Raw genomic sequence first — 24,603 nt, 5'->3', positions numbered from 1 at the left:
AGTGTGTATGAACTTCCCATTCTAGGATATATATATTTTTTACAAAACTTACTATAATAGTCCATTACCATACCAATTGTTGGCATAGGGATTGTTCAAAGAAATTTTTCCAAAACTAGCCATGTGAAAGGACATATTTTTCTAGAATGTACTTTGTAAATGTTAAGTACATCTGCTATTTTCTACTTATATTAATATATACTAATATTTCAGAATAATAAACAATGATTAAGTAAAAATATTTTATTGCTGACCAGCAGCTATTCATATATAAAACATTAATATATAAACATATCATTACATAATCTGACAAACTGTTATATAATGACTGCGACAAATATCCCTTAATGTAACATTACAGACACAAAATTAACAAATATCCCTTCATGTAACATTACAGATACAAAATTAACAAATACATTCGCAAAAATGAATCGATAATGTTTATCATTTGAGCTGTGTCGGATAGAAATCGACCTTATGCAAACGAAAATCAATACCTCTGTTAACCTATTTTGGGTTAAAAAAAATTCTACCAAAAGTCTGTAATTGTTCCAAAGAAGGTTTTCATAAGAAGACAACACTTTTAAACGGACCAAAATGCAGCTTTTATATCTTAGTTATTCCAAAATCGACCAAAGTCTTAGATATATATATATGTGTACATGCACTTGCACAAGGTCGATTTCTATCTGACGCAGCTATTTATTGTTAAAATTTTTTTTTTTCTATATTGCATAATTACATTTTAAGCCTTAATCAATTTGTAACATTGAATATAATGAGAGATCATTCTATCAAGGATTGGTATACTATATAATTTATATACTATACAACTCCTTGATTCTATGAATTCTCAGTCAGATAAAATAACACACAAAGATCTACTTAAAAATAAACTTGTGTAGTTCTATATCAATTTCATTTATTTTATAAGCGTTTGAATTCAAGAAAACTATTCAATGATAATAATATCATATTTCACGTGTATTTACCAATATCAGATATATAGTCTACAGACCTTTACACATACATTGATGATTATTCATACTAACAGCACTGGAAAATTTTATACATTTTTAATAAACTTGATAATTATTGTTTGTATAATACTTTGCCAATGCATGATTTCTAAGAATCCCTGAGATTACTTGACATTATAAAATACTTATAATTTAGTTTCTGTGAGGAAATAGTTACATTACTAAAATAGAATTATTGTTTAAAAAATATAAAGCTAAAAATTAATTTCATATTATATAAATTATGATGCTGATAGTAGGTGCATTCATTCTTTGCATTTTTAAAATGAGAAATAAAAGAAATGCACCGACTTAGTAAATGAACTTAATTAAGAAACATGACTAATTTATATTTTATTAAAAGTAAAGGGACTTAAAAAACAAACATGCTTATTACTAGTCAAATTCTATTCTCTCTAAAATGTATGTTCATGAGATAATAAACATGATTTAAAATAACAATAATTTAAGAAAGATAACTGATTCAAAAAAATTTAAACTTATTAAGTTTACTAACATTTAGTTTGTTCCAAGTTTTGCATAGATATGTGTTTATTTTTTTACAACAGATTTCTACATTAAATAACATAATACATAGATTTGTTTTCATTAAATAATCTCATTTGGTAAACCCAAGACAACAAGCAATAAATACCTGTGCAGACATATAAAAAAAATATTATAGAAAAACAGTGTAGTTTTTAAATCAAGATGGTTACATGCCAACTCAAAACATTAATTGCCCATTTTCACAATAAATATATGTGTAAATTAACATAAAAGCTTTAAAAAGCTTTTGATATGATAAAGTTTATAAACACAAGTTTATAAAGGAATGCAGAGAGTCGTGTTTTGGTAATGACTGTTCTACTGTCCAATATTTTATATACTGTGAATTCATTAAATTTTGTTGAATACCAATATTTGTGGATTTCATGGTTACAGGTGAACCACGAAATTAAATGTTCCACGAATGACAAATTTGCTATAGGCTTGAATGTAGACTGCATCGAAACCATGAAATTAAATATCTACGAACATGCAAGTTTTCCCTAATCCACGAAAATTGGTACCCTTGAAAATAAATGAATCCACAGTAGTTCTTGGTTCCCATTTTAATATTATTGCACTTAGTGTTTGGTACCTTAATAGGGGGTCTCATTGGGGAAAGGGGGAGGGGGGTCTGATCCCATATCCCGCTTATTGTTTAGTGAGAATCCTGTATCCTGCTTCTTGTTGCCATAATAATGTAATTTCAGAGGCAGATTTAGGGGGGCCCAGGGGGCCCGGCCCCCCTTTTTGGGAAAAAATTTGGTTGCTTATATAGGGAATCACTGAAGCGTGACTGGAGTGGGCCCCCTCTTAGGTCAGTCAGTGGGCCCCCACTTATGAAAATTTCTGGATCCGCCACTGAATTTCCTGTGTCCTGCCTAACTTTGTTTCACGTTTTTAAGCTCAATTATTCGACCTTCAGGTGTCACGCTTAAAAAAATCAGCCAATCCCACGTCAGGCTTAACCTCAATGAAAACCACATCATAGAAAAAAATCTCAAAATGATCATTGATGACAAGTATTTTCTTTAAAATTTCATGTACTTAATGTTGGTCTGTTTTCTGTTTAAACAGAAAAATACACAAAAACCTGTGTAGAAATCACAATATAGCATGTTCACCATAAAAACAGAAAAAAGTCAAATCTGATAGGAGACATGTCAACAATTACATGATATGCTCAAAATCATTTACAAAACATCAGTTAATTGATATAAAACAATCATATTTTATCTTAATACTGAGTATTTGATATTTAAAATAATTATGCCAATTCTTGAAAATACTGAATATAAATCAATCCTTTCTAAAAAAAAAATTCAATGAAATCTTTTACAGGTTACTTTTGAGAACCCTATTAAATTCATTCTAACTGATGAATCAAAGAGTGGTCATTTCCTTAATTTTGTGTTATATCTTTTATTTCATTTTCTTTTGGGTACAATGGAAAATCAAAAAGCAAATGTCTATTCTCCACTTGAGATAATATAACTAACTTTACTCTTATTGTTATAAGATAATTCAAAATACAAAAACATATTACCCCGTTTCTACAATTTAATATAATTTATTAATTAATACAGAAGCATGTTATTTTTATACTTTGTTTGAGAGAGATTTTTCAACATATTTAGCATTTCCTTTCATAGCCATCCATTTTGTTGGATTTTTCTTAAAATAAACCACTGCTGCTATGACAATTAATGCTACAACTAATAATCCTACTACTACCCCAATAATTGGTCCAATGTTAGTATGGGACCTGGCAACAAAAACTCCACCCTGATCAGTTTGGAATTCTGCCATTCTACCGTTGATGTTTGCATCAACCTTTGTCCATCCAGCAAAATTTTCTGTATTTGACCTATAAATACCAATATCACTAGCATCCTCATTAATGGTTATCCCAACAGTAACTTTCTTACCATTATCTGTGAGTTTAGTTTCTGGAGCCAAAACAATAAAATCACTTGCAAAATCATCACCAACCTAATAAAAAGATTCATAAAATGTTTGTAAATGAATAGAATATGATATATAATACAAAAGCCAATGTGTGAAATAAGTGTATAGATGAGACCATGTGCAAAACCAAAAAACATTATCTTTATTTTTGTTAAATCAATCTTCATGAGAGTAACTAGAGGCTCTAAAGAGCCTGTGTCGCTCACCTTGGTCTATGTGAATATTAAACAATGGACACAGATGGATTCATGACAAAATTGTGTTTTGGTGATGGTGATGTGTTTGTAGATTTTACTTTACTAAACATTCTTGCTGCTTACAATTATCTCTATATCACAGTACTTTCTGTGGAAAATGTTATTGAAAATCTTAAAATTTTAAGAAAATTGTTAAAAATTGACTATGAAGGGCAATAACTCCTTAGGGGGTCAATTGACTATTTTGGTCATAGTGACTTATTTTTAGTTCTTACTTTGCTGTACATTATTGCTGTTTACAGTTTATCTCTATCTATAATAATATTCAAGATAACAAAAAAACAGCAAAATTTCCTCAAAATTACCAATTCAGGGGCAGCAACCTAACAACCGATTATCTGATTCATCTGAAAATTCCAGGGCAGATAGATCGTGACCTGATCAACAATTTTACTTCCTGTCAGATTTGCTCTTAATGCTTTGGTTTTTGAGTTATAAGCCAAAAACTGCATTTTACCCCCATGTTCTATTTTTAGCCATGGCGGCCATCTTGGTTTGTTGGCCGAGTAAGCGGACACATTTTTTAAACTAGATACCCCAATGATGATTATGGCTAAGTTTGGTTAAAGGAGAAGGTCCGGTAAGACCCCTTTTTGGCCCCAAAATATAACAGTTTTACAAAATTGTTAAAATTTAAACTTTTAGTTATTTATTGGACAGTTGAATGCTTCTGCTACATAAATATGGGCTGTTTTTGACAATACAATGCACATATATCGGGTTGTAGCACCATTTAGTCGTGCTAAATTACTGAAATCTTCAAAATTCTATCATTTTAGTTAAATTTTAGACGGTTTCCTTGTAAAACGAAAGTGGCCGCATTCGTGTTCATCCTTAATATTGAAATGTAAGTTGTATTTTATGATAATACATAACATATATAAAGGTTGTAGATGAACACGGATGCGGCCACTTTCATTTTTGACAAAAACCATCTGAAAAGTGACGTTTTTTTGCATATTTGAGAGATTTTTCATATTTGAGCTCGAATCGGATCGTTTTTAATGACTAAATCAGTTAAAATCTTTCACTTATACTAATTAAATCAAGTGAAATAGACACTTAAGTCTTTAAAAAGTGGTCAAAATCTTTCGTCAGATGAAACTGAAATTTGAGGCCAAAATGAGTCCTTACCGGACCTACTCCTTTGGCCCAGTAGTTTCAGAGGAGAAGATTTTTCTAAAAGATTACTAAGATTTATGAAAAATGGTTAAAAATTGACTATAAAGGGCAATAACTCCTAAAGTGGTCAACTGACCATTTTGGTCATGATGACTTATTTGTAGATCTTACTTTGCTGAACATTATTGCTGTTTACAGTTTATCTCTATCTATAATAATATTCAAGATAACAACCAAAAACAGCAAAATTTCCTTAAAATTACCATTTCAGGGGCAGCAACCCAACAACGGAATGTCTGATTCATCTGAAAATTTCAGGGCAGATAGATCTTGACCTGATGACCAATTTTACCCCATGTCAGATTTGCTCTAAATGCTTTGGTTTTTGAGTTATAAGCCAAAAACTGCATTTTACCCCTATGTTCTATTTTTAGCCATGGCGGCCATCTTGGTTGGTTGGGCGGGTCACCGGACACCTTTTTTAAACTAAATACCCCAATGATGATTATGGCCAAGTTTCTTTAAATTTGGCCCAGTAGTTTCAGAGGAGAAGATTTTTCTAAAAGATTACTAAGATTTACGAAAAATGGTTAAAAATTGACTATAAAGGGCAATAACTCCTAAAGTGGTCAACTGACCATTTTGGTCATGTTGACTTATTTGTAGATCTTACTTTGCTGAACATTATTGCTGTTTACAGTTTATCTCTATCTATAATAATATTCAAGATAATAACCAAAAACAGCAAAATTTTCTTAAAATTACCATTTCAGGGGCAGCAACCCAACAACGAAATGTCCGATTCATCTGAAAATTTCAGGGCAGATAGATCTTGACCTGATGAACAATATTACCCCCATGTCAGATTTGCTCTAAATGCTTTGGTTTTTGAGTTATAAGCCAAAAACTGCATTTTACCCCTATGTTCTATTTTTAGCCATGGCGGCCATCTTGGTTGGTTGGCCGGGTCACTGGACACATTTTTTAAATTAGATACCCCAATGATGATTGTGGCCAAGTTTCGTTAAATTTGGCCCAGTAGTTTCAGAGGAGAAGATTTTTCTAAAAGATTACTAAGATTTACGAAAAATGGTTAAAAATTGACTATAAAGGGCAATAACTCCTAAAGTGGTCAACTGACCATTTTTGTCATGTTAACTTATTTGTAGATCTTACTTTGCTGAACATTATTGCTGTTTACAGTTTATCTCTATCTATAATAATATTCAAGATAATAACCAAAAACAGCAAAATTTCCTTAAAATTACCATTTCAGGGGCAGCAACCTAACAACAGAATGTCTGATTCATCTGAAAATATCAGGGCAGCTAGATCTTGACCTAATGAACAATTTTACCCCTGTCAGATTTGCTCTAAATGCTTTGGTTTTTGAGTTATAAGCCAAAAACTGCATTTTACCCCTATGTTCTATTTTTAGCCATGGCGGCCATCTTGGTTGATTGGGCGGGGCACCAGACACATTTTTTAAACTAGATACCCCAATGATAATTATGGCCAAGTTTGGTTAAATTTGGCCCAGTAGTTTCAGAGGAGAAGATTTTTCTAAAAGATTACTAAGATTTACGAAAAATGGTTAAAAATTGACTATAAAGGGCAATAACTCCTAAAGTGGTCAACTGACCATTTTGGTCATGTTGACTTATTTGTAGATCTTACTTTGCTGAACATTATTGCTGTTTACAGTTTATCTCTATCTATAATAATATTCAAGATAATAACCAAAAACAGCAAAATTTCCTTAAAATTACCATTTCAGGGGCAGCAACCCAACAACGAAATGTCCGATTCATCTGAAAATTTCAGGGCAGATAGATCTTGACCTGATGAACAATATTACCCCTGTCAGATTTGCTCTAAATGCTTTGGTTTTTGAGTTATAAGCCAAAAACTGCATTTTACCCCTATGTTCTATTTTTAGCCATGGCGGCCATCTTGGTTGGTTGGCCGGGTCACCGGACACATTTTTTAAATTAGATACCCCAATGATGATTGTGGCCAAGTTTCGTTAAATTTGGCCCAGTAGTTTCAGAGGAGAAGATTTTTGTAAAAGTTAATGCAGGACGACGACGACGGATGACGACGGACGACGACGGACGCCGGACGCCAAGTGATGAGAAAAGCTCACTTGGCCTTTCGGCCAGGTGAGCTAAAAAGTAAAACAGTGCTTGTTAAATATTTCATAAATCATAAACTTAGCCATGTTACACCCTTTTCTATATAAATTTTTTTTTTTTTTGCCAGTGCTAAAATTTTTACATTTTTGAAATTTACAATTCTGGGTCAGTGACCTAGATTGAAATCTAATAAAAATACTCACAGTTATAGCTCCTCCTTTAGACTTCATAAGATTCTCTCCGTCCTTTGAATTCCATTCTTTTAGTTTTAGTGTATTCAGCTTACTGAATGTTCCTCGTTCAACTCTTACCCATGCTTTACTATATAAAAAATTAATCAGATGTAAGTAAAATGTTTAATGGACACTGTGTCTAACAAACAGCTATATTTGGCGAAAGAGGATCTGCTAACTTAGCAAGGAATAACCAAAAATATTGTCAATTCAGAAATTATTGGGTCCATTTATTATTGCAATTTTGTCATTTTAGAATAAAATGTGATTTTATTTTTTTTTTGCAATATTGAGAAAAATCCTGTTTAATTCAAATAAAAAATTTCAAAGTTTAAATTATTGCAATTATAACCCTGTCGCATTTTTCTCAATAATAAATACATCGCAATAATTTCTGAATTTTCAGTAAGTCTTTCGATATTGATAAAATATGATTTTTTTTATTTATACCTCAGTAATCATAATTGACCTGAAATGAAAGATACAACATCCAGTGTCAAAATGCTAAAGATAAATTTGATCTGAAATGCTGTGAAACCCTAAGGAATCATGCATCTTGTCTCGCAGAAAAAAAAAAACAAATTGAGGTTTCAGTTATCTGCATCTTTTCAATATAGTTGTAATACTATAAAACAATAAAGAATTTAGTGCAGAATCTTTATAAATAAACCTCCAATTATCTATAAATGAATCAAAATTATATCAAACCAAAGTTATTCAAACTAAAGGAGTATGTTTAAACTAATACTTAAACTATGGGGTATCTTATAATTAAGTACCTATCAGCGACTTTGAGCTGTCCTCCCATCCAACCAATGGACTCATATACAGTTGGACTACTGGATACCATTATACGTCCCTTCTGGTCACGATTGGAGAAGTCATTGTTTCTAGTACACATGTAATGAAAGGTCCCCAGCTGACTGATTTGTCTTATTCCAAGATTAAAGTAAGGGCTAGAATCATCTAACTGTGATAGTTCTCCTCCAAAGGCACCTAACAACAAAAGAGATCAGAATGAGTACAAGTACTGTTAGTATGAAAACTTTTACGATTTTTTAATTTATGGGAAAATTGTGACAGAGTTGTTTTTGCATTGTTATAAAATCTATAAAATCCAGCATTTGTCAATTTGATAGCATGATTCTACGCTGTGTTTCTAAAATCTCAATAAATAATCTTGCGTTTTTGACCATAGTTAAACCATCACAATAACAAAATCATACAAAAAATTCTGAATTTAAAGAAAGTTGTCAGTAATACATTATATATTTTTAAAACTACTTAAATTTGTATACTTAAATACAGATCAAATATCAGTATATCTTTTACTTGTCATGGTTTATTGGAATATAAACAAAATTAATATATTCAAAAGATGTTAGAACATATTTTCAAGCATGATTTCTTATGGACTTGCTGAGGTTGTATAATCATAGAGTTTTGTGACCTGTTGTTATTGGAAAATTCGCATAGTTTATTTCAAAGATTTGATACCTCTTCTTATAAAATGTACAATACCTGGAACATTAAAGGCCAGACTTTCTCTATCTTCTCTAGATAGTCCTAAGAATGTAGAATTATCAAGATGCATGGGATAATTAGTTCCGTAATGTCCATATTTTGCACCAGGACCAAACTGAACACCATTGCCTTCAGGGTAGACCTGCGAGTTGAGCAGGACAATGTTGTTTCTATCTGACCTTTGCTGACCATTCCCATCATTCCCTGCATTATTTGTATTGGACCCTGTCCATCTGTAACATAACAAGAACATTATTTGTATTGGACCCTGTCCATCTGTAACATAACAAAAACATTATTTGTATTGGACCCTGTCCATCTGTAACATAACAAAAACATTATTTGTATTGGACCCTGTCCATTTATTTGTATTGGACCCTGTCCATCTGTAACATAACAAAAACATTATTTGTATTGGACCCTGTCCATCTGTAACATAACAAGAACATTGCTACTTTAAAAGGCTTAATTTTCAATGTTAAGTGGACCATGAAATTTTGGTCAAGACTTTAATTTGGTTTTAACATTAGAAAGATCATATCATAAGTTTCAAGTTGATCAGACTTCAACTTCATCAAAAACTACCTTGACCAAAAACCTGAAGCAGGACAGACAGATGAACAAATGAACACACAGAATGAAAAACATAAAGCCCCTCTATTATCGTAGGTAGGGCATGAAATTTCATTTTCATTTCTATATTTCTACTCATTGTTCTAATGTTGTCATGGAGAGCAAGCCATCAATGTTGCATTTCACTGGAATATAAAAACATCTCTTAAGAACACCACTTGATTCGCCTTTTCAGAAACCAGAGGACTATGGGTAATCTCATTGTTCGTACACCAAAATGAAAATTATGTTACGTCATTGGTTGAATTTCAATTGTTTAGAACGTTTTTTAACCAATCACAACGTTTTGGTGTACACTTTTCAATATATTACCCAGAATGCATTAGATTCTAAAACGGCAAATTGCTGTCTTCCAAACAAAATGATTGAAATCTTTTGATGCATCTATTCAATGGAAATGTATTTATCTAAAGAGAACAATGATTTCTTATAAAATATTCAAGTCAAGTATTTAAAAAATATCCATTGGACAACTTCATTATAATACTTACTGAATGTGGACGTAGTCGCCATTTGCAGCTTCTAAATTATTGGGTACAAAATCATACTCTACTGAAGGAAACACTTCTACAATGTTTCCTCTCTTTCCTCTAACATTTAGATTATGTATGGCTTTTCCACTGGTCTCACTAGGCTGTGGACGCACAGCAAATATGAAAGATCTACAAAATATTATTTATAGACATGAATTACTATGAGCTCATTATTTGAAATATTTCAGGTTTTTGAAAAGTGAAAACAATATGAATCGTAATATAACATGAAAATATATCCCATTAGAAAACACCAAGCCACACATAGTTCATCTTGTAGAATTATTCACAATTAGATGGGCTATCCAAAAAAATCCATTTCACAAACACTTTAATTCCATATCAGGAATCAGAAACTTAAAATACATCCCACATTAAAAACACCATGAAGCAAACATATATCTACTTTCTTTTTATAAACTAAATTTACTGATTGACATTTCCATCTTGACTATTTAGAGACACAAAAAGAAATGGCTTAAAATGTCCCATATCTAAATAGAATAGTCTATTCAGGACATTGGTCATAATACACGAGAAAAGCAAGCTAGTTATCAATCATTTAAATTTTACCTTTAAGGAATAGTGAAGATTTTTTACTGGGTAGTTAAATGACCACCTGTTGATGAGTTCTCACAATACCTATTGTGCAATTGAAATGGACAAATTGTATTGACAATTTTTTATACTGGTCAGGCAATAGGTATTTAAATACCACAAAGGTGATTTGATAATGACAGTAATATAATGATTATTATTTCAGTTTCAGCTATAATAGTTGTTAATTCCAAACAATACTGTTAATCTATAACTAGATCAATTCCATAATTAATTTTAACTGGCTTTTTTTTAAAGTGTAAACAGATTTTAGTATTACCTATCTTGAAATGTCCTTCCAAATTGTGCAGTATTAACAGCTAATTCCAATTCCAAACCTAGATCATTGAAAACTTTTACTTCAGGGTTGTCTTCAAATACATAGCCTCTGTCTGATGCAGCATCTGCTTCACTAAATCCAAGGTTTTTATAAAATATTTCATTGGCTGAGGCGATATTACCTGATGAAGTATTCCAACCATCATAATCACCAGTGGATATATTGTACCTACAGTGTATAATTAATAAGTTGTATTTCTGAGAAAAAAAAAACATGTGGTTTTAGGATAGAGAGTAAAATAAGAGACTGCATGACGGTTAGACAATTTCGCTTATCAAAAATGATGTCATAACCAGGGAATGTCACTAGAACAGAAGGTCTTATCAAAAACAAGAATGTGTCCCAAGTACGGATGAACAAACGAACAGACCCACAGACCAGAAAACATAATGCCCCTCTACTATCGTAAGTGGGGCATAAAAACTTTCGTTAACATTTTTGGCTAGAAGAAGTGAAAACAATTTTTCACAGAATCATAAAACCATGAAGATAATTCCATAAAAAATGTGTCTATGTAATAAATAATTTATAGATTTAAAATGCATTACAAAAAAACTTGCGAGACTGTGGGTTTTAGCTGATCTTTTTTCATACACTATAGTTTGGTAAGCAAAAACAGGAGATGACATAAATAAATATGTGCTAAATATAGAAATGTGAGAATTTTATGACGCTGTTGTTTGCAAGCAAAATTCACAAGTCATATTAGAAATCTTTATTGTACCTTATATCTATATATATCCCTACTCAGTCCCTTCATTATTCTTGTATCATAACTTTGAGATATTAGCAGAACTTAGCAAGGAAAAACATAAATTTTCACCATGTTTGGGGAAAAGTTATCAGTAACACAAAACTTATCTAGTTTACTTTTATAAGAGCAACCTAGCAAAAACCATTTATGGGAAGAGTTAAAAAATAGTGCAATTCACAAATTATTAGGTTTCATCAAATAAATAGTTGAATAGATTTTGGAGCTCAGACTTTAGTTTTCTCTGTTGTGATTTAAATACTGTGGTTTGATTTTTGGTTGTTTATTACCATGTGTTGTTGTTTGTCATCATATGAGTTTGAATATCCCTTTTGATATCCCCCACTTCTCTTTTACAAGCCACTTGACACAATGTATATAGATAGATGTGGTAAACATGTAGTACCAATGAGACAACTCTCCATCCAAGTCCCAATTTGTAAAAGTAAACCATTAAAGGTCAAAATCATATCATCATCTGAGATTGACATTTGAACACTCATCTCTCTTTTTACCCACCTCATTCTCATTACACATTGTTCATGGTTGAGGGTGTTTGGTATGGTCCAGTTGTAAACTAATGGTTGTCCACCTATACCATTACCAAGATGATTGTCTCTTGAAAATTGTGATTCTCTGCAATCAGGGGCTGGTATACCGTGAGATGCAATTTCTGTCCATAAAGCCTTGGCACCATTTGGATCATTCTTAGGATAACGAAAGGCCTGACAAAAAATGTAGGACTCATGTAATATTTCAAAAATTATATATGTAAGTAAACCATAAACCATTTTTAATTTGACATAAACCAGTTCATAAATGCTGTCATTTCTATGATTAATCTACCTAACCACTTAAATCCCTTTTAACTGTACACATATTATACTTATAAGTATAGATTCATATCCAATTCATCTAAACTCTATATTAATTTATTAGGCAATACATGTATTAATGTTCACTAAATTAAAATGAAAATGTTAGTATACCTATACAAATACACACACATTTCAAAAGGTAAGGCTATAACCCTACCTTTAATCCACAATTACACACTAACTTTACTTAGAATGCAGTCAAATCATCTATTGTCTACAACTATACATTATCTAATAACAGCCCTATCAAAGTTCACTACAAATGTACAGTATAACACGTCTATTGCCCTACCCTATTCATCTTAAACATTGAATTTTGTACAAAAAGTATACACCCAACTAACCTTACAATCTGCCTCATTGTTTGGAATGTCAAATTTTCCTGTGTACTTTTCTGTTACATTTTTTGGCACAACACACGTCCAGCGTGATTTTACATTCTGACTTTCTTCTTGATAGAATGGGCATCTTGAAGCATCATTTGTCATCACAACAATATCCTAAAAATAAAATCTACAAGTTTATCATTTTTTAGCAAACTTAATTATATGCAAGTAAAAGCAAGAAATAGTCAATAATTACTTTCAAAATGATGACTATTGTGTTTATTAAAAAAATGTTCAACCCTATTACAAACATATGCTCTGAAGTGCTTTCAAAATTTAAAAAAAACTTTAAAACCAAGAAAGGATTGTATGTTTTCTAGATTAAATGATTTTTTGCTAAAAATAGCCTGTGTCGCCTACCTTATTCTATGTACAAATTCAACAAAGGGGAAAGGTGAGCAAAAAATTTGCAGAGAAATAAGTAACCTTTTATATCATTATATATGTGTTTAATAATTCTATAATAAAACAAAACTAACCTTCCATGGGGATGGCTCCCAGTAAGGATAATAGTCTCTTTCCTCAGGACACTCATACCCATAACGTTTACCAGTAGGGTTCTGTCTCGTATTTCTAGCATATTTACGATTTCCTGCTAAATTCTGAAAAGGAAGAACACAATTTGGTTAACATGCTGTCATTTTAACATATTGTCTTTTAGACTGAAGACTCATTTACCCTTTGATAGGCTGACTGGTGTACTGAAAAATTCCAAATAATTAACATAGGTAAAATGCACAATTTATACGCCACAAAACTACCACTTAAAATAAATGCATGGCTATCAAAGATATCTGTAGAATCTGCTGAGTCATCTATTCCTAACAACAGAAGGGAAAATCTTGATACAGTCATTATATTAACTGGATGAGAGAAACTTTTAAAATAAAGTGCTCTATTGGTAACTGCTTCATATATGATAACCAGGTGCTCCTCAGGGCAAAGCTTTATATCACCGCAGAAGTCAAACCTTGAACAGATTTTAAATACAAGTGAATGTTTGAAAACTACAAAAATGCTTATTTTTGGCCCTCTTTTTGGCCCCTACTTCCTAAACTATTGGGACCATAACCCCCAAAATCAATCCCAACCTTCTTTTAGTGGTATTGAACCTTCTGGTAAAAATTTATAGAGATCCATTCACTAAATCTAAAGTTATTGTCTGGAAAACCTAGTTTTCTCCCTTTTTTGCCCCTAATTTCGCCTTTATTAGCCCCTAATTCCAAAACATTTTGAGCCATAACCCCCAAAGTCATTACTAACCATCCCTTCATGGTATGGAAACTTGTGGTATAATTTCAGAGGGATTCATACACTTAAACACAAGGTATTGTTTGAAAACTACAAAAATGCTTATTTTGGGCCCCCTTTTTGGCCCCTTATTCCTAAACTATTGGGACCATAACCCCAAAAATTAATCCCAACCTTCCTTTAGTGGTATTGAACTTTCTGGTAAAAATTTATAGAGATCCATTCACTAAATCTAAAGTTATTGTCCGGAAAACCTAGTTTTTCCCCTTTTTTTGCCCCTAATTTCGCCTTTTTTAGCCCCTAATTCCAAAACATTTTGAGCCATTACCCCCTAAAGTCATTACTAACCACCCCTTCATGGTATGGAAACTTGTGGTATAATTTCAGAGGGATTCATACACTTAAACACAAGTTAGTGTTTGAAAAGTACAAAAATGCTTATTTTGGGCCCCCTTTTAGGCCCCTTATTCCTAAAGTATTAGGACCATAACCCCCAAAATCAATCCCAACCTTCCTTTAGTGGTGTAAAACCTTCTCGTAAAAATTTATAGAGATCCATAAACCAAATCTAAAGTTATTGTCCCAAAACTAAATGCGTCTTCGGACGACGACAACATAATACCATTATACGATGCAAAAAATTGTTTTGCAGTCGTATAAAAAATGTTACTGTTTTATAATTTTTCTGGGTTATCTATGAAATTAAGGAAATTATTTTATATATGCAATAAAAATATACCTGCTGTGCTTTTATATGACAAAGATCTGTATGGGTGTATGACATTTGTGTTGATTTTATAACTTATCAAATTTTCATTAGAGCTGATTTGGTTGTTTTTTCTTAATCACAACACGTCTCCATTGAAATAATTTTGATGGTGACTTGACTTTGCTACGAAGTCAGTCCGCTGCTGAGTTTTTGAGATTTTCACATTTTTTAGCGACTAAAATCATCATTTTGCCAATTACATTATGTACTATGTTGCCATGAAAAAAGGTGACTATGCCAAATGACATCAAATAGAAAATCAGTTTTTATTGCCTAAATGTTGACTAAAAATCATTAGAGAAACAGATTCAACCATCTTATCCACTGCAATACCAAATTCTCTTCTTTCAGCAGATTAATCTTAAATATTAAAAATAAGCAAGACTGGCATTTAAATTTTGAAAATTAAAAGAAAATCATATCACAATTGATGCAGAGGTGGACACTAATTTTGTTCTTTATGCATATCTTCTACAACTCTCTTCACACTTCTTGAGAGTAATACTTGACTGTCTTACCTGGTCAGCAATAAAAAGACCTTTATTTCTCAACCTGTATCTACAGTTCTGGTAATACTCAAAGTTTTCATTCATTCCATATTCAAAATCTGTGTTGCAATCATTGTTTCTACATTGATTATTTTCTGTTCGTATTGTACTGAAAAATAAAATTGAACTTTAAATCTGTATATATTGTTGGAACAAATAAAAAAATGAACATTTCAGTCAGGGTTACTTACTTATATAACTATGATACAAGTGTTGTTTTTATCTAATGGTACAGGTAAATCATTTTGGAGGCAGAGTTATCTCCCTTTAACATTCAGATTTTTTTACTTCTATAAGGAAAAAAGTCTCTAACTGACTAGACATTATATTTTCCTCATTGAAAAAGGCCTATATCAAATAGCCTATATCAAAAAGCACAGACAAGGTTTTATCTATATGCCTTCGTCATAAATGTCATAAATGTAAAGGGTCATAAAAATAAAGTCTTTCACTAGGTATATTTACCATTAATTTTACTGAAAATCTTTACAACAAATGGGCGTTTTTGTCCATTGAATCAAAGATATTCCATACAATTTCTTGCTATCTGAATAAAACATTCTCTAGTTTTGTACAAAGAGTGGACAACAGGTAACAGTATACCAAAAAAAAACTCCTGTCTATTAAAACACAGTCTCTACAATTTCTTTTAATGTCCCTTACATGTAGTTATCTCTAAAGACAGATGACATTTAAAGCTTTAAAATTTAAAAATTGACTTTATTTTATGAAAAATCTGAAACAATTATTACATTATTTGTTGATCCCTCCATAAGAAAACATTCATTTACTGTAGTGTACCTGAATAAAATTTAAAATGTAAAAGGAAAGACATCCACTGTCACATTAAAATATATTTGGAACAAATTCTTTTCTCTAATAGTTGAAAAATATTGTGTCTGAGGTGCCATGCATAACTCATCTAAAAAAACTGGATAAGCAAGAACATATGGTTGATGCAATTCAGGCAAAAATATAAATCAAAGTAACAGCTATGGATTATGCTGTTTATCTTAATCTTCAAGTTTACTTAAAATACAATATCCTTCTTAAGTCCTTCTATATGTAAAATATTGTACCTGTCTTGCAAACACATTTAACAAATAAATGACCAAATATGGTGCCCAGACAGAAATTTCTGTTCATCATGTATAATGCCTTAAATACAACTAACCCTCTGGATGCTCCATCTCTCACTAAGTCACCACACATATACTGTATTACCAATTCACAATGGGCATTAGGGTTCATACAGGAATGCTGATTTGTCCTGTAATAGAAGTTACCTTCAATCATTGCTAATCACTTACAAATAATGACAGTTACATATGTACTTGTGTTTGGATTATAGATTTTCCAAAAATCTAAGGCAAATTTTAAATATATATTCAGAAGTAAGGCTTCTGAAGACTTTTAAACAGGATTAATATTATTTTTTTTAATATGACAATTGCAGAAATTAGGAAGAAAATGGTGTTGATGTTATATTTATCATATAAGTCTTCTGAATACAATTCATAACATTTGGTTTAAGAAAACTAAAGTTAGAGAACGGAAACCAACTTTGGGACATATGGATGTACAGACAGACAAGGTTAAAACTTAATGCCCTCTTCCCTACGGCTGGAGCATAAAAAAAGAAAATGCAATGAATTATTACTATTATAGCATTGATAATGTCACTTGTTCTACATATGAACCAGTATGATTCAATAGACAGCAGATTGAGTGATATTCTAGTTCAAATTCTAATATGATGTGCTTCTTTCGCTTTATGAATACTAGAACACACCCGCGAAATCGCGGGCAATCAGAGCGCGGTTGAAGGTATGTAAAGTGTTGTAGGAAGAATTTTGCAAAAGATTTAATGACTGGAGAATTTCAGGAAAAGTATCAAAAGTCATAGGTACTTAGGGACAGGATATTTTTTTTTTATCCCTCCTTTATTTCCCAAATTCCCATTTTTTTGTTTTCTATTAATTTCAATATGATCATACATTTAGTATTTTAAGAACATTCAAGTCAGGAGCTTGTGATTCAGTGGTTGTCGTTTGTTTATGTCTAAGCCTTACATATTTTGTTTTCGTTCATTTTTTTTGTACATAATTAAGGCCGTTAGTTTTCTCGTTTAAATTGTTTTACATTGCATTGCGGTATAAGCTTTGCTCATGGTTGAAGGCCGTACGGTGACCTATAGTTGTTAATTTCTGTGTCATTTTGGTCTCTTGTGGAGAGTTGTTTCATTGGCAATCATACCACACCTTCATTTTTTTTTGTTATAATGAATTTTTGTAAAAGATTTAATTGATGGAGAATTTCAGAAAATGTATCAAAAATCAGGTGCTTTGGGACAGGACAATTGTTTTCCTAGCCCTGCTCCTCCTTCACTTTTTTTTAATTGGTATTAACATTAATAACACATGCATACTTTTAACGCTTAACTGTATATAATGAACATTCATTACTATAAATAAGGGAGCTACCATTTGATTGTTATTTGGGGGGGGGGGCTAGGATGAAATTTGAAAAAAATAGGCAGGACAGGAATTTTGAATTAAAAAAAAAGGCAGGATGACAATTTAGGTAAAAAAAAGTCAGGATAAACTAAAAAAAAAAAAAGGCAGGACCGAATAGAGTGAAAAATAAAAAGGCAGGACAGAGATTACAACTAAAAAAAAATGCAGGACAAAATTTTTCATCCTAAGTTACTAATCGATCAACGGCAGTCATTTCTATATTATACAGACTCTATCTCTTTTTAGTTTACTCTGTGACCGCCGTGGATAGTGAACTTGAAAAAGATAGCAGATAGAAAATACACTTTATTCGTAGTATATGTATGTTCAAAGAATACAGAAAAACGCAAACCGGAAGTCTAATACGACTTAAAATTTCGCCCAATGACGGAATCAATATCCGGATGTGGTTTTTCTTGTTTTTATCCCAAAATAACTCAATCTGAATAATCATAAAAATGGATGACAAATGCGACTATGCAGTGTACCTATAGGACATAGAGGCATGATGATTACTTTATTGTGGAAAGAAGAGAAGCGACACACAAAATGAGGTCTTCTCGTTTAATAGTATAGAAACCCATGCTCTAAATCCAATAATTTTTTTTTTTTCACATGCGTATATTGACTACTGCAGAATACTGAATTTTATCAAATTGGCATGCATTTAATATATTTCATTAACTTAAAACACTTCCGAACTCTTAAATGATGCACATGTTGTTACTAATTCATTTATGATGACTGTAATGTGTTGCATTCCGGAATTGACATAGTTGACCCAGATACGACAACCATTCATGCTAGCTGTTCAAAAACTCCTCCCTCCTCAGTGCCAGCTCTTTGCTTCTTTACAAACAAAAATGGGAGGTTCATGGAAAAGCCTACACAATTACTTTATCCTTATACACATCGGACATACATGTAGAAATTACCTTAATTGTCCTAATCAGAATCAAAATAATTGATGCAAGCTATACTTTATTGTAGTTTTAACATGGGTAGGCATTATATTCATGTTATTTTAGCACTCACTATGACTTGGGCAAAAATAATCACGAAAGAATGCTAACCAGGTTAAAACTACAATAAAGTATAGCTGCATCAATCATTTCTTAAACATGAATAATAAGCTATAATAAAAATAATATAAATCTGACCATTCTATTGGTAATGTAGATCCAGCATAATAAAGTAGTCCTCCTACATTATATCCACCTCTGTTATTGTTTTGTGAATCAAACATTCTGTAAAATAAAATAATCTAGCATTGTTGTTCGCTTTTAATTAGCCATATGAATATACAGAAGCCTAATATACATTGTACATGTATATAATATCTTGTCTTATTTCAGATATTTGAATAACTTTTAAATAATTGCAAGTTCATGAGTACTTGTTAGAGCAATAAGACGAATCAGATGGATAAAGATTGTTTGTTTTATTTGAAAACTAAAGATAAGCTAATTAAACAAAATCTATCATTAAGTGTACACACAAAGTTTAATTTTTTTACAGATTCAGATATAATTTGAATACATATCTTTTTTTGCTTAACTCAAAATCTGATATAATTAACAATATTTGAGAAATCATTAATTTTCCTCATATATAACTCAAACAAAACATTGACTTTAACAGTGCTTATTTGTTTGTTTCTCGACCCCTCCTTGCTATGAGTGTGAGACAGAAGTCACCATATCTGACATAATTTACCTGTTTGGATTTTGAACTTCTCTGGCCTCCTCATCTAATCTATTGTTACTTCCCCTGAAATTTAAAAGTAACATTTTTTTCATAAGTTCTTTTTATTATGTTTTCTGGTCTGTGTGTCCATCTGTTCGTCCATGCATCTGTCTGTCCCGATTCAGTTTAAGTTTTTGGTCAAAGTAGTTTTTGATGAAGCTGAAGTCCAATCAACTTGAAACATAGTACAATTATTGCTTATGATATGATCTTTCTAATTTAAAGCCAAATTAGACTTTTGACCCCAATTTCACCGCCCACTGAACATAGAAAATGAAAGTGGGAGTTACAGGTTAAAGTTTTGGTCAAGGTAGTTTTTGATGAAGTTTAAGTCCAATCACTTTGAAACTTAGTACACATGTTCCCTATGGTATGATCTTCCTAATTCTAATGCCAAATTAGCTTTTTTAACCAATTTCACGGTCCATTGAACATAGAAAATGATAGTGTGAGTGGAACATCCATGTACTTTGGACACATTGTGTATTAATTTCTTACTCTGAATTTTTCCTACCAGTCTTTGAGACATCAACCAAAATAATTTATAAAACATTGATTTCCCTGCACACTAGTTAAGACTTGTCGAAATATTTATTGATACAATGTACATGTATGAAAAAGAAGAAAAGCAAATGTTTATTTTTGGGCACTTGACTTTATTCTTTTTTCTATTAGAATTTCTTTTAACTTGGCCTAAATTTTCATATCCTTATTAGTCATATCAATAATGCACTCCTAATTTAATATGCAGTACTTGTGTTTTATGGATGTCACACTTAAAATGTTTATAATCATAATAATTGTGGTTTTCATGTTCATTTGTAATATCTTACTCTAAGTAATTCATCATATACATTTGTAAAGGTAAAGTTAATATCGATCATAAGTAAACTGTCAAGACATATACATTTTGTACCATCAATTCAAAATAACAAAAAATAACAAATGACACAAGACAACAACTAAGGAAGTTCCTAACTTGTGAGGCACAAGGATATGTGGCAGGGTTTAACTTATTATATTTTTCTTTAGTTCTCATGATTCTCTTATTTAAAAATCTTTAACAAAACACCCAAAAAGGGAACAAACAAGAAAAATTGGTAAAGGAAATTGTCTTCACATAAAAGAATGGTACAATCATTTTTCAGGACATGTTACAATATTTTTCTTCAGGATAATGATAAATGTAATACAGTAATATTCTTTATTCAATTAGTGTAACCTCAAGAATCAACAATTAAAGCTGGTGGTTTTAATAATTTAATTTCATTGGATTAAAATAGCATCTCCAACATTTTCCAAAACTGATCATGAATAGAACAAGGTACATGTATTATCATCACAAATAGGGCACAAACTTTATAAAAAAAAAACAAGATAGCAGTTCGTAATTTCTGTCTGTTACTCAAGACAATTGAAAAAAAACTATCAACTTGGCCCCAAAGGGGATATTAATGATAAAAAAGGCTTTAATTCATTTTATTATTCAGGAAGAAAACAATCTGACAACATGCATTATATGGTTCCATCCATTTTTATTACACCACAAATATGTAGTTTTCATACAGAAATTCACTAAATGGGCATATGAAAGTATTATTTCTATTTACACTTTTCACTCAATTTTATAAAACTTTTGATATAATTCTTTGTCTTTACATATTATATGTTTAGAAATGGGATTTGTGATCTATTATACCGAATAAAAAATATTATTTCTTTATTATTATGTCTATTACAAGCAAAACACATATGCAACTAACATTAACAGTGATTAAACAGTATTATCATAAAGGTGGTTTTTACATTGGTACATGCATCACCAAAGTAAAACAGATTAAACAATAAGAAGGTAACAATAACATTTATTTCTTGATTACTAATTTGATTCTTTAACACACTTGTATGTTGTAATAAATTAGAACTACGTACTTGTCTTACTTTTAACATAGGAACATAGGAAAGACAAAAAATCCATCACAATTTTTATTTTGGCAAATGCAACAATTAACATATAGGATATAGGTATGCATTTTACCATCACAGGTAAAACGGTAATTTTTGGCTACCGTGTAAGCATCAAATTGGTTAAAATTTTACTGTATTTCATCAGAAGTCTCAAATAATTTTCATTATCGCTATATTTGGAAAAAAATAACGTGATGCGTCAAAATGATTCGATATTTATTGATCGTCTAAAAAAAAGTGAACATTTTATCAAAATGCACCAAAAGTTACCCTTAACATCATTTGGCAAGAAGTTTAAAATTATTCGTCATGAAAGTACCTGCATTACAACCATCATATGTACATTTAAATTTAAAAATATGATTTTCAGCTGTTTTCAAAAAATAATCAAATTGCTATATATAAGATAAGATAAGATATAAGATATTTTTTATTCCAATTAAAGGGCCCATGAAGAGCAAAGTAATTTATTACAATGATTTTTATAATTGTTACAATAATGTTGATTTAAATCATTAATATGAATTTAACTATTTCAATTCTTAGATGTTAATCCACAGCCAGATCAGAGCCATATACATAAAAAAAGGCATAACAATATTATATCTATTATTAACAGGCAAATATTCTCAACGTCTTAAATAAAACAATATCTATACTATATTGATAGTTTTCTCAGTTCCAAACATTTATTAATATGAATAGCAATATTTTTCAATACCTTTTCTTGAATAAAGAGCCAATTAAATTTGGCACTTGTGCTTATTAAACTTTTCAAAATTTTTACAACCTATTAAAATATTATCATAAAATTCTTGTCTTAAAGAGTTATAAAGGGGACACTGACATATAAAATGTTCTTCGTCTTTAACTGTATCTAAGGTGCATTTTTTACATAATCTTTGTGATTTATCTATAAAGGCTTGAGCATATCTATCTGTCTCTACTTTTAGGGGATGTGCAAGTCTAGCTTATTCTGATCTTGCACAGTGCTTGTCTACATGTATCTTTAAATTTCTTTTAATTGCAGATATTTTTTTGTACCAAAAAAATGTTTAATTGAAAAATAGGTCAAGATTAAACAGTATTTTCTCTTAATTCTTTCCAATGATGATGAAAACTTGTACATAATTTATTCTTAACTATAGTACATAAACAGCCAACACTTACATTTAAGTTTGTTAAATCTAATTAATTTGGTCATAAATAGTCAATACTAGAAAACCATGTAGTCAGGGGCGGATTTAGGCGGGGGCGTGGCAGGCATGCGCCCCCCTCCCCCTAAAATTTGCAAAGCATGGGTTGACTTCAACATATTTAAGTATCAGAAGAGACCATTCAATCTTTTTTAACATTCAACGTGTATAAAACAGTCAGTTTAACAGAATCAACGTGATTACTAATCAACTGACCTACGCTTTATTAAAGTTCTATAAATAATTTCAAAGGAAGGTGTCAAACGCGGAGCTTCATTTGATGACAGATATAATAGGTTTTTAGCAGTTAAAGTAAAATCAAATGTTACATTGTATTTGCGGTTTTTATAATCAATTTGTTTGATAATCGAAGTTCCAAAACATCCCTAAGGCTTACTCACTTTCACAATTTCATCATGACACGGTCAAGAAAACAGTCGGCAGGTGAGATTCTTTTATAATATCCGTAATGAAAGATAGAAATACTGTTTCAAGCGAAAGGTTAGTTTATTAATTTGTATCTCTGTGTCTATATTTATTTCACACTTGCAACCTAAATATTTAGCCAAATTCTGTACCGTATTACTGTATGCTTGGGATCCAAAGAAAATAAATATAACTGCGTAAATGCATCTCATTCTGATTTTAGTTGTTTGTGGCGAACACAGTAAACTCCAAAAATCAAAAAAGTGAAAAATAGATAGTATGAAAGGACAATTAAAAATCGCTGGTAAAAGTAGAACTTTTCGTTTGAAAAACATATTGATCAGGTGAGTAATTGTGATCTGTCTCGTCTAACTTGGCGTCCGTCTTTTCGCCCGTCTATCTGTAGATTGTTGTCAGGTGTGGATTAAGGCGGTTTCAGCTTGAAACTTTAATTCCTCGCTATAATTTTAACACACAATAGTTCGAGATATCTACATTTCACCCCTTTAGAAGAATATTTCAATAATTTTACCTAAAAAAGCCTTCAAAATTTTTTGGCCTCGCTCCGCTCGGCGAACATAACAAATTGCGCCTCCCCTAACTGGAAATCCTGGATCCGCCCCTGGTAGTGATATTGTTTACATGTAACTTTTAATTACAAATATATGCATCATATAATAAACCCAGAATAAACCATCCTTTGTGTTCTCTTACCTATGAGCATATTTTAACATTGCCAATAAAATTGAAAAATATACAGGAAATCATCCTAATTCAGACATAACAAATATTTAATTACTATTTTATGTCTTGACCAACACGACCATAGAATAATAGGAAGGTCAAAATTATACATGAACAGAAAAACCTTTAATATCTTACCGTGGATTATGTAAATAAATATCTGCAGTTGTAAGTTGTAAATATGCTAGAACAGAAATAACAATATTAAAACGAAAGTATGATCTATCCATTTTACTTTTTTCACTGTTCTCAAATCATTCGACGTATCTATTAAATTTTAAGACATGTCAGACGTATAAAGTAATCCCAATGTTGTCAACATTCCAAATATGGACAATAATAGTTAATCTCGTGATCTTTGCGTATGTACATGATGTATCATTGTCGTTTAATTGGGATTAAATTGCACACAACTTCCCTCTCCGCGCACCTGTCAATCTCTCCGCCACATGAAATAGTGCAATAAATCTTTTGACATATACAAGAAAAGATATTTATATAAATTTGGTAT

At 31.1% G+C, this 24,603-nt stretch overlaps 2 protein-coding genes across 2 annotated transcripts in view; one reads left to right on the top strand and one right to left on the bottom strand.

The window, feature by feature from the left end:
- LOC143049326 (beta-1,4-galactosyltransferase 4-like) overlaps positions 1-24,603 on the top strand; it is a 262,011-nt gene that overhangs the window by 52,897 nt on the left and 184,511 nt on the right. The gene's annotated exons all lie outside the window — the stretch shown is intronic.
- On the bottom strand, positions 229-24,519 carry LOC143049295 (protein DD3-3-like). Its single transcript, XM_076222981.1, has 14 exons — positions 24,231-24,519; positions 19,729-19,782; positions 19,173-19,259; positions 16,671-16,766; positions 15,467-15,605; positions 13,408-13,530; positions 12,887-13,042; positions 12,184-12,389; positions 10,854-11,081; positions 9,935-10,105; positions 8,808-9,043; positions 8,066-8,282; positions 7,257-7,374; positions 229-3,563 (listed from the first exon to the last, which is right to left on the bottom strand). Exons 1-14 carry the CDS (start codon positions 24,320-24,322, stop codon positions 3,171-3,173), a joined length of 2,316 nt encoding a protein of 771 aa, XP_076079096.1. The 5' UTR covers positions 24,323-24,519; the 3' UTR covers positions 229-3,170.

Source organism: Mytilus galloprovincialis, chromosome 1, assembly GCF_965363235.1.
Source record: "Mytilus galloprovincialis chromosome 1, xbMytGall1.hap1.1, whole genome shotgun sequence".
Lineage (NCBI taxonomy): Eukaryota > Metazoa > Mollusca > Bivalvia > Mytilida > Mytilidae > Mytilus > Mytilus galloprovincialis.
Note: the sequence above shows the minus strand (reverse complement) of the source record. Positions and strands in the feature narration are given on the sequence as shown.

Bases quoted from the DNA above. Each gene is read 5' to 3' on its own strand.
- LOC143049295 (XM_076222981.1), bottom strand. From the start codon at position 24,322: ATGGATAGATCATACTTTCGTTTTAATATTGTTATTTCTGTTCTAGCA. The intron at 19,260-19,728 runs GTAAATTATGTC...TTTATTTTACAG, and splicing joins GAAGTTCAAAATCCAAACAG to AATGTTTGATTCACAAAACA. The intron at 9,044-9,934 runs GTAAGTATTATA...GTTATGTTACAG, and splicing joins GGCGACTACGTCCACATTCA to ATGGACAGGGTCCAATACAA.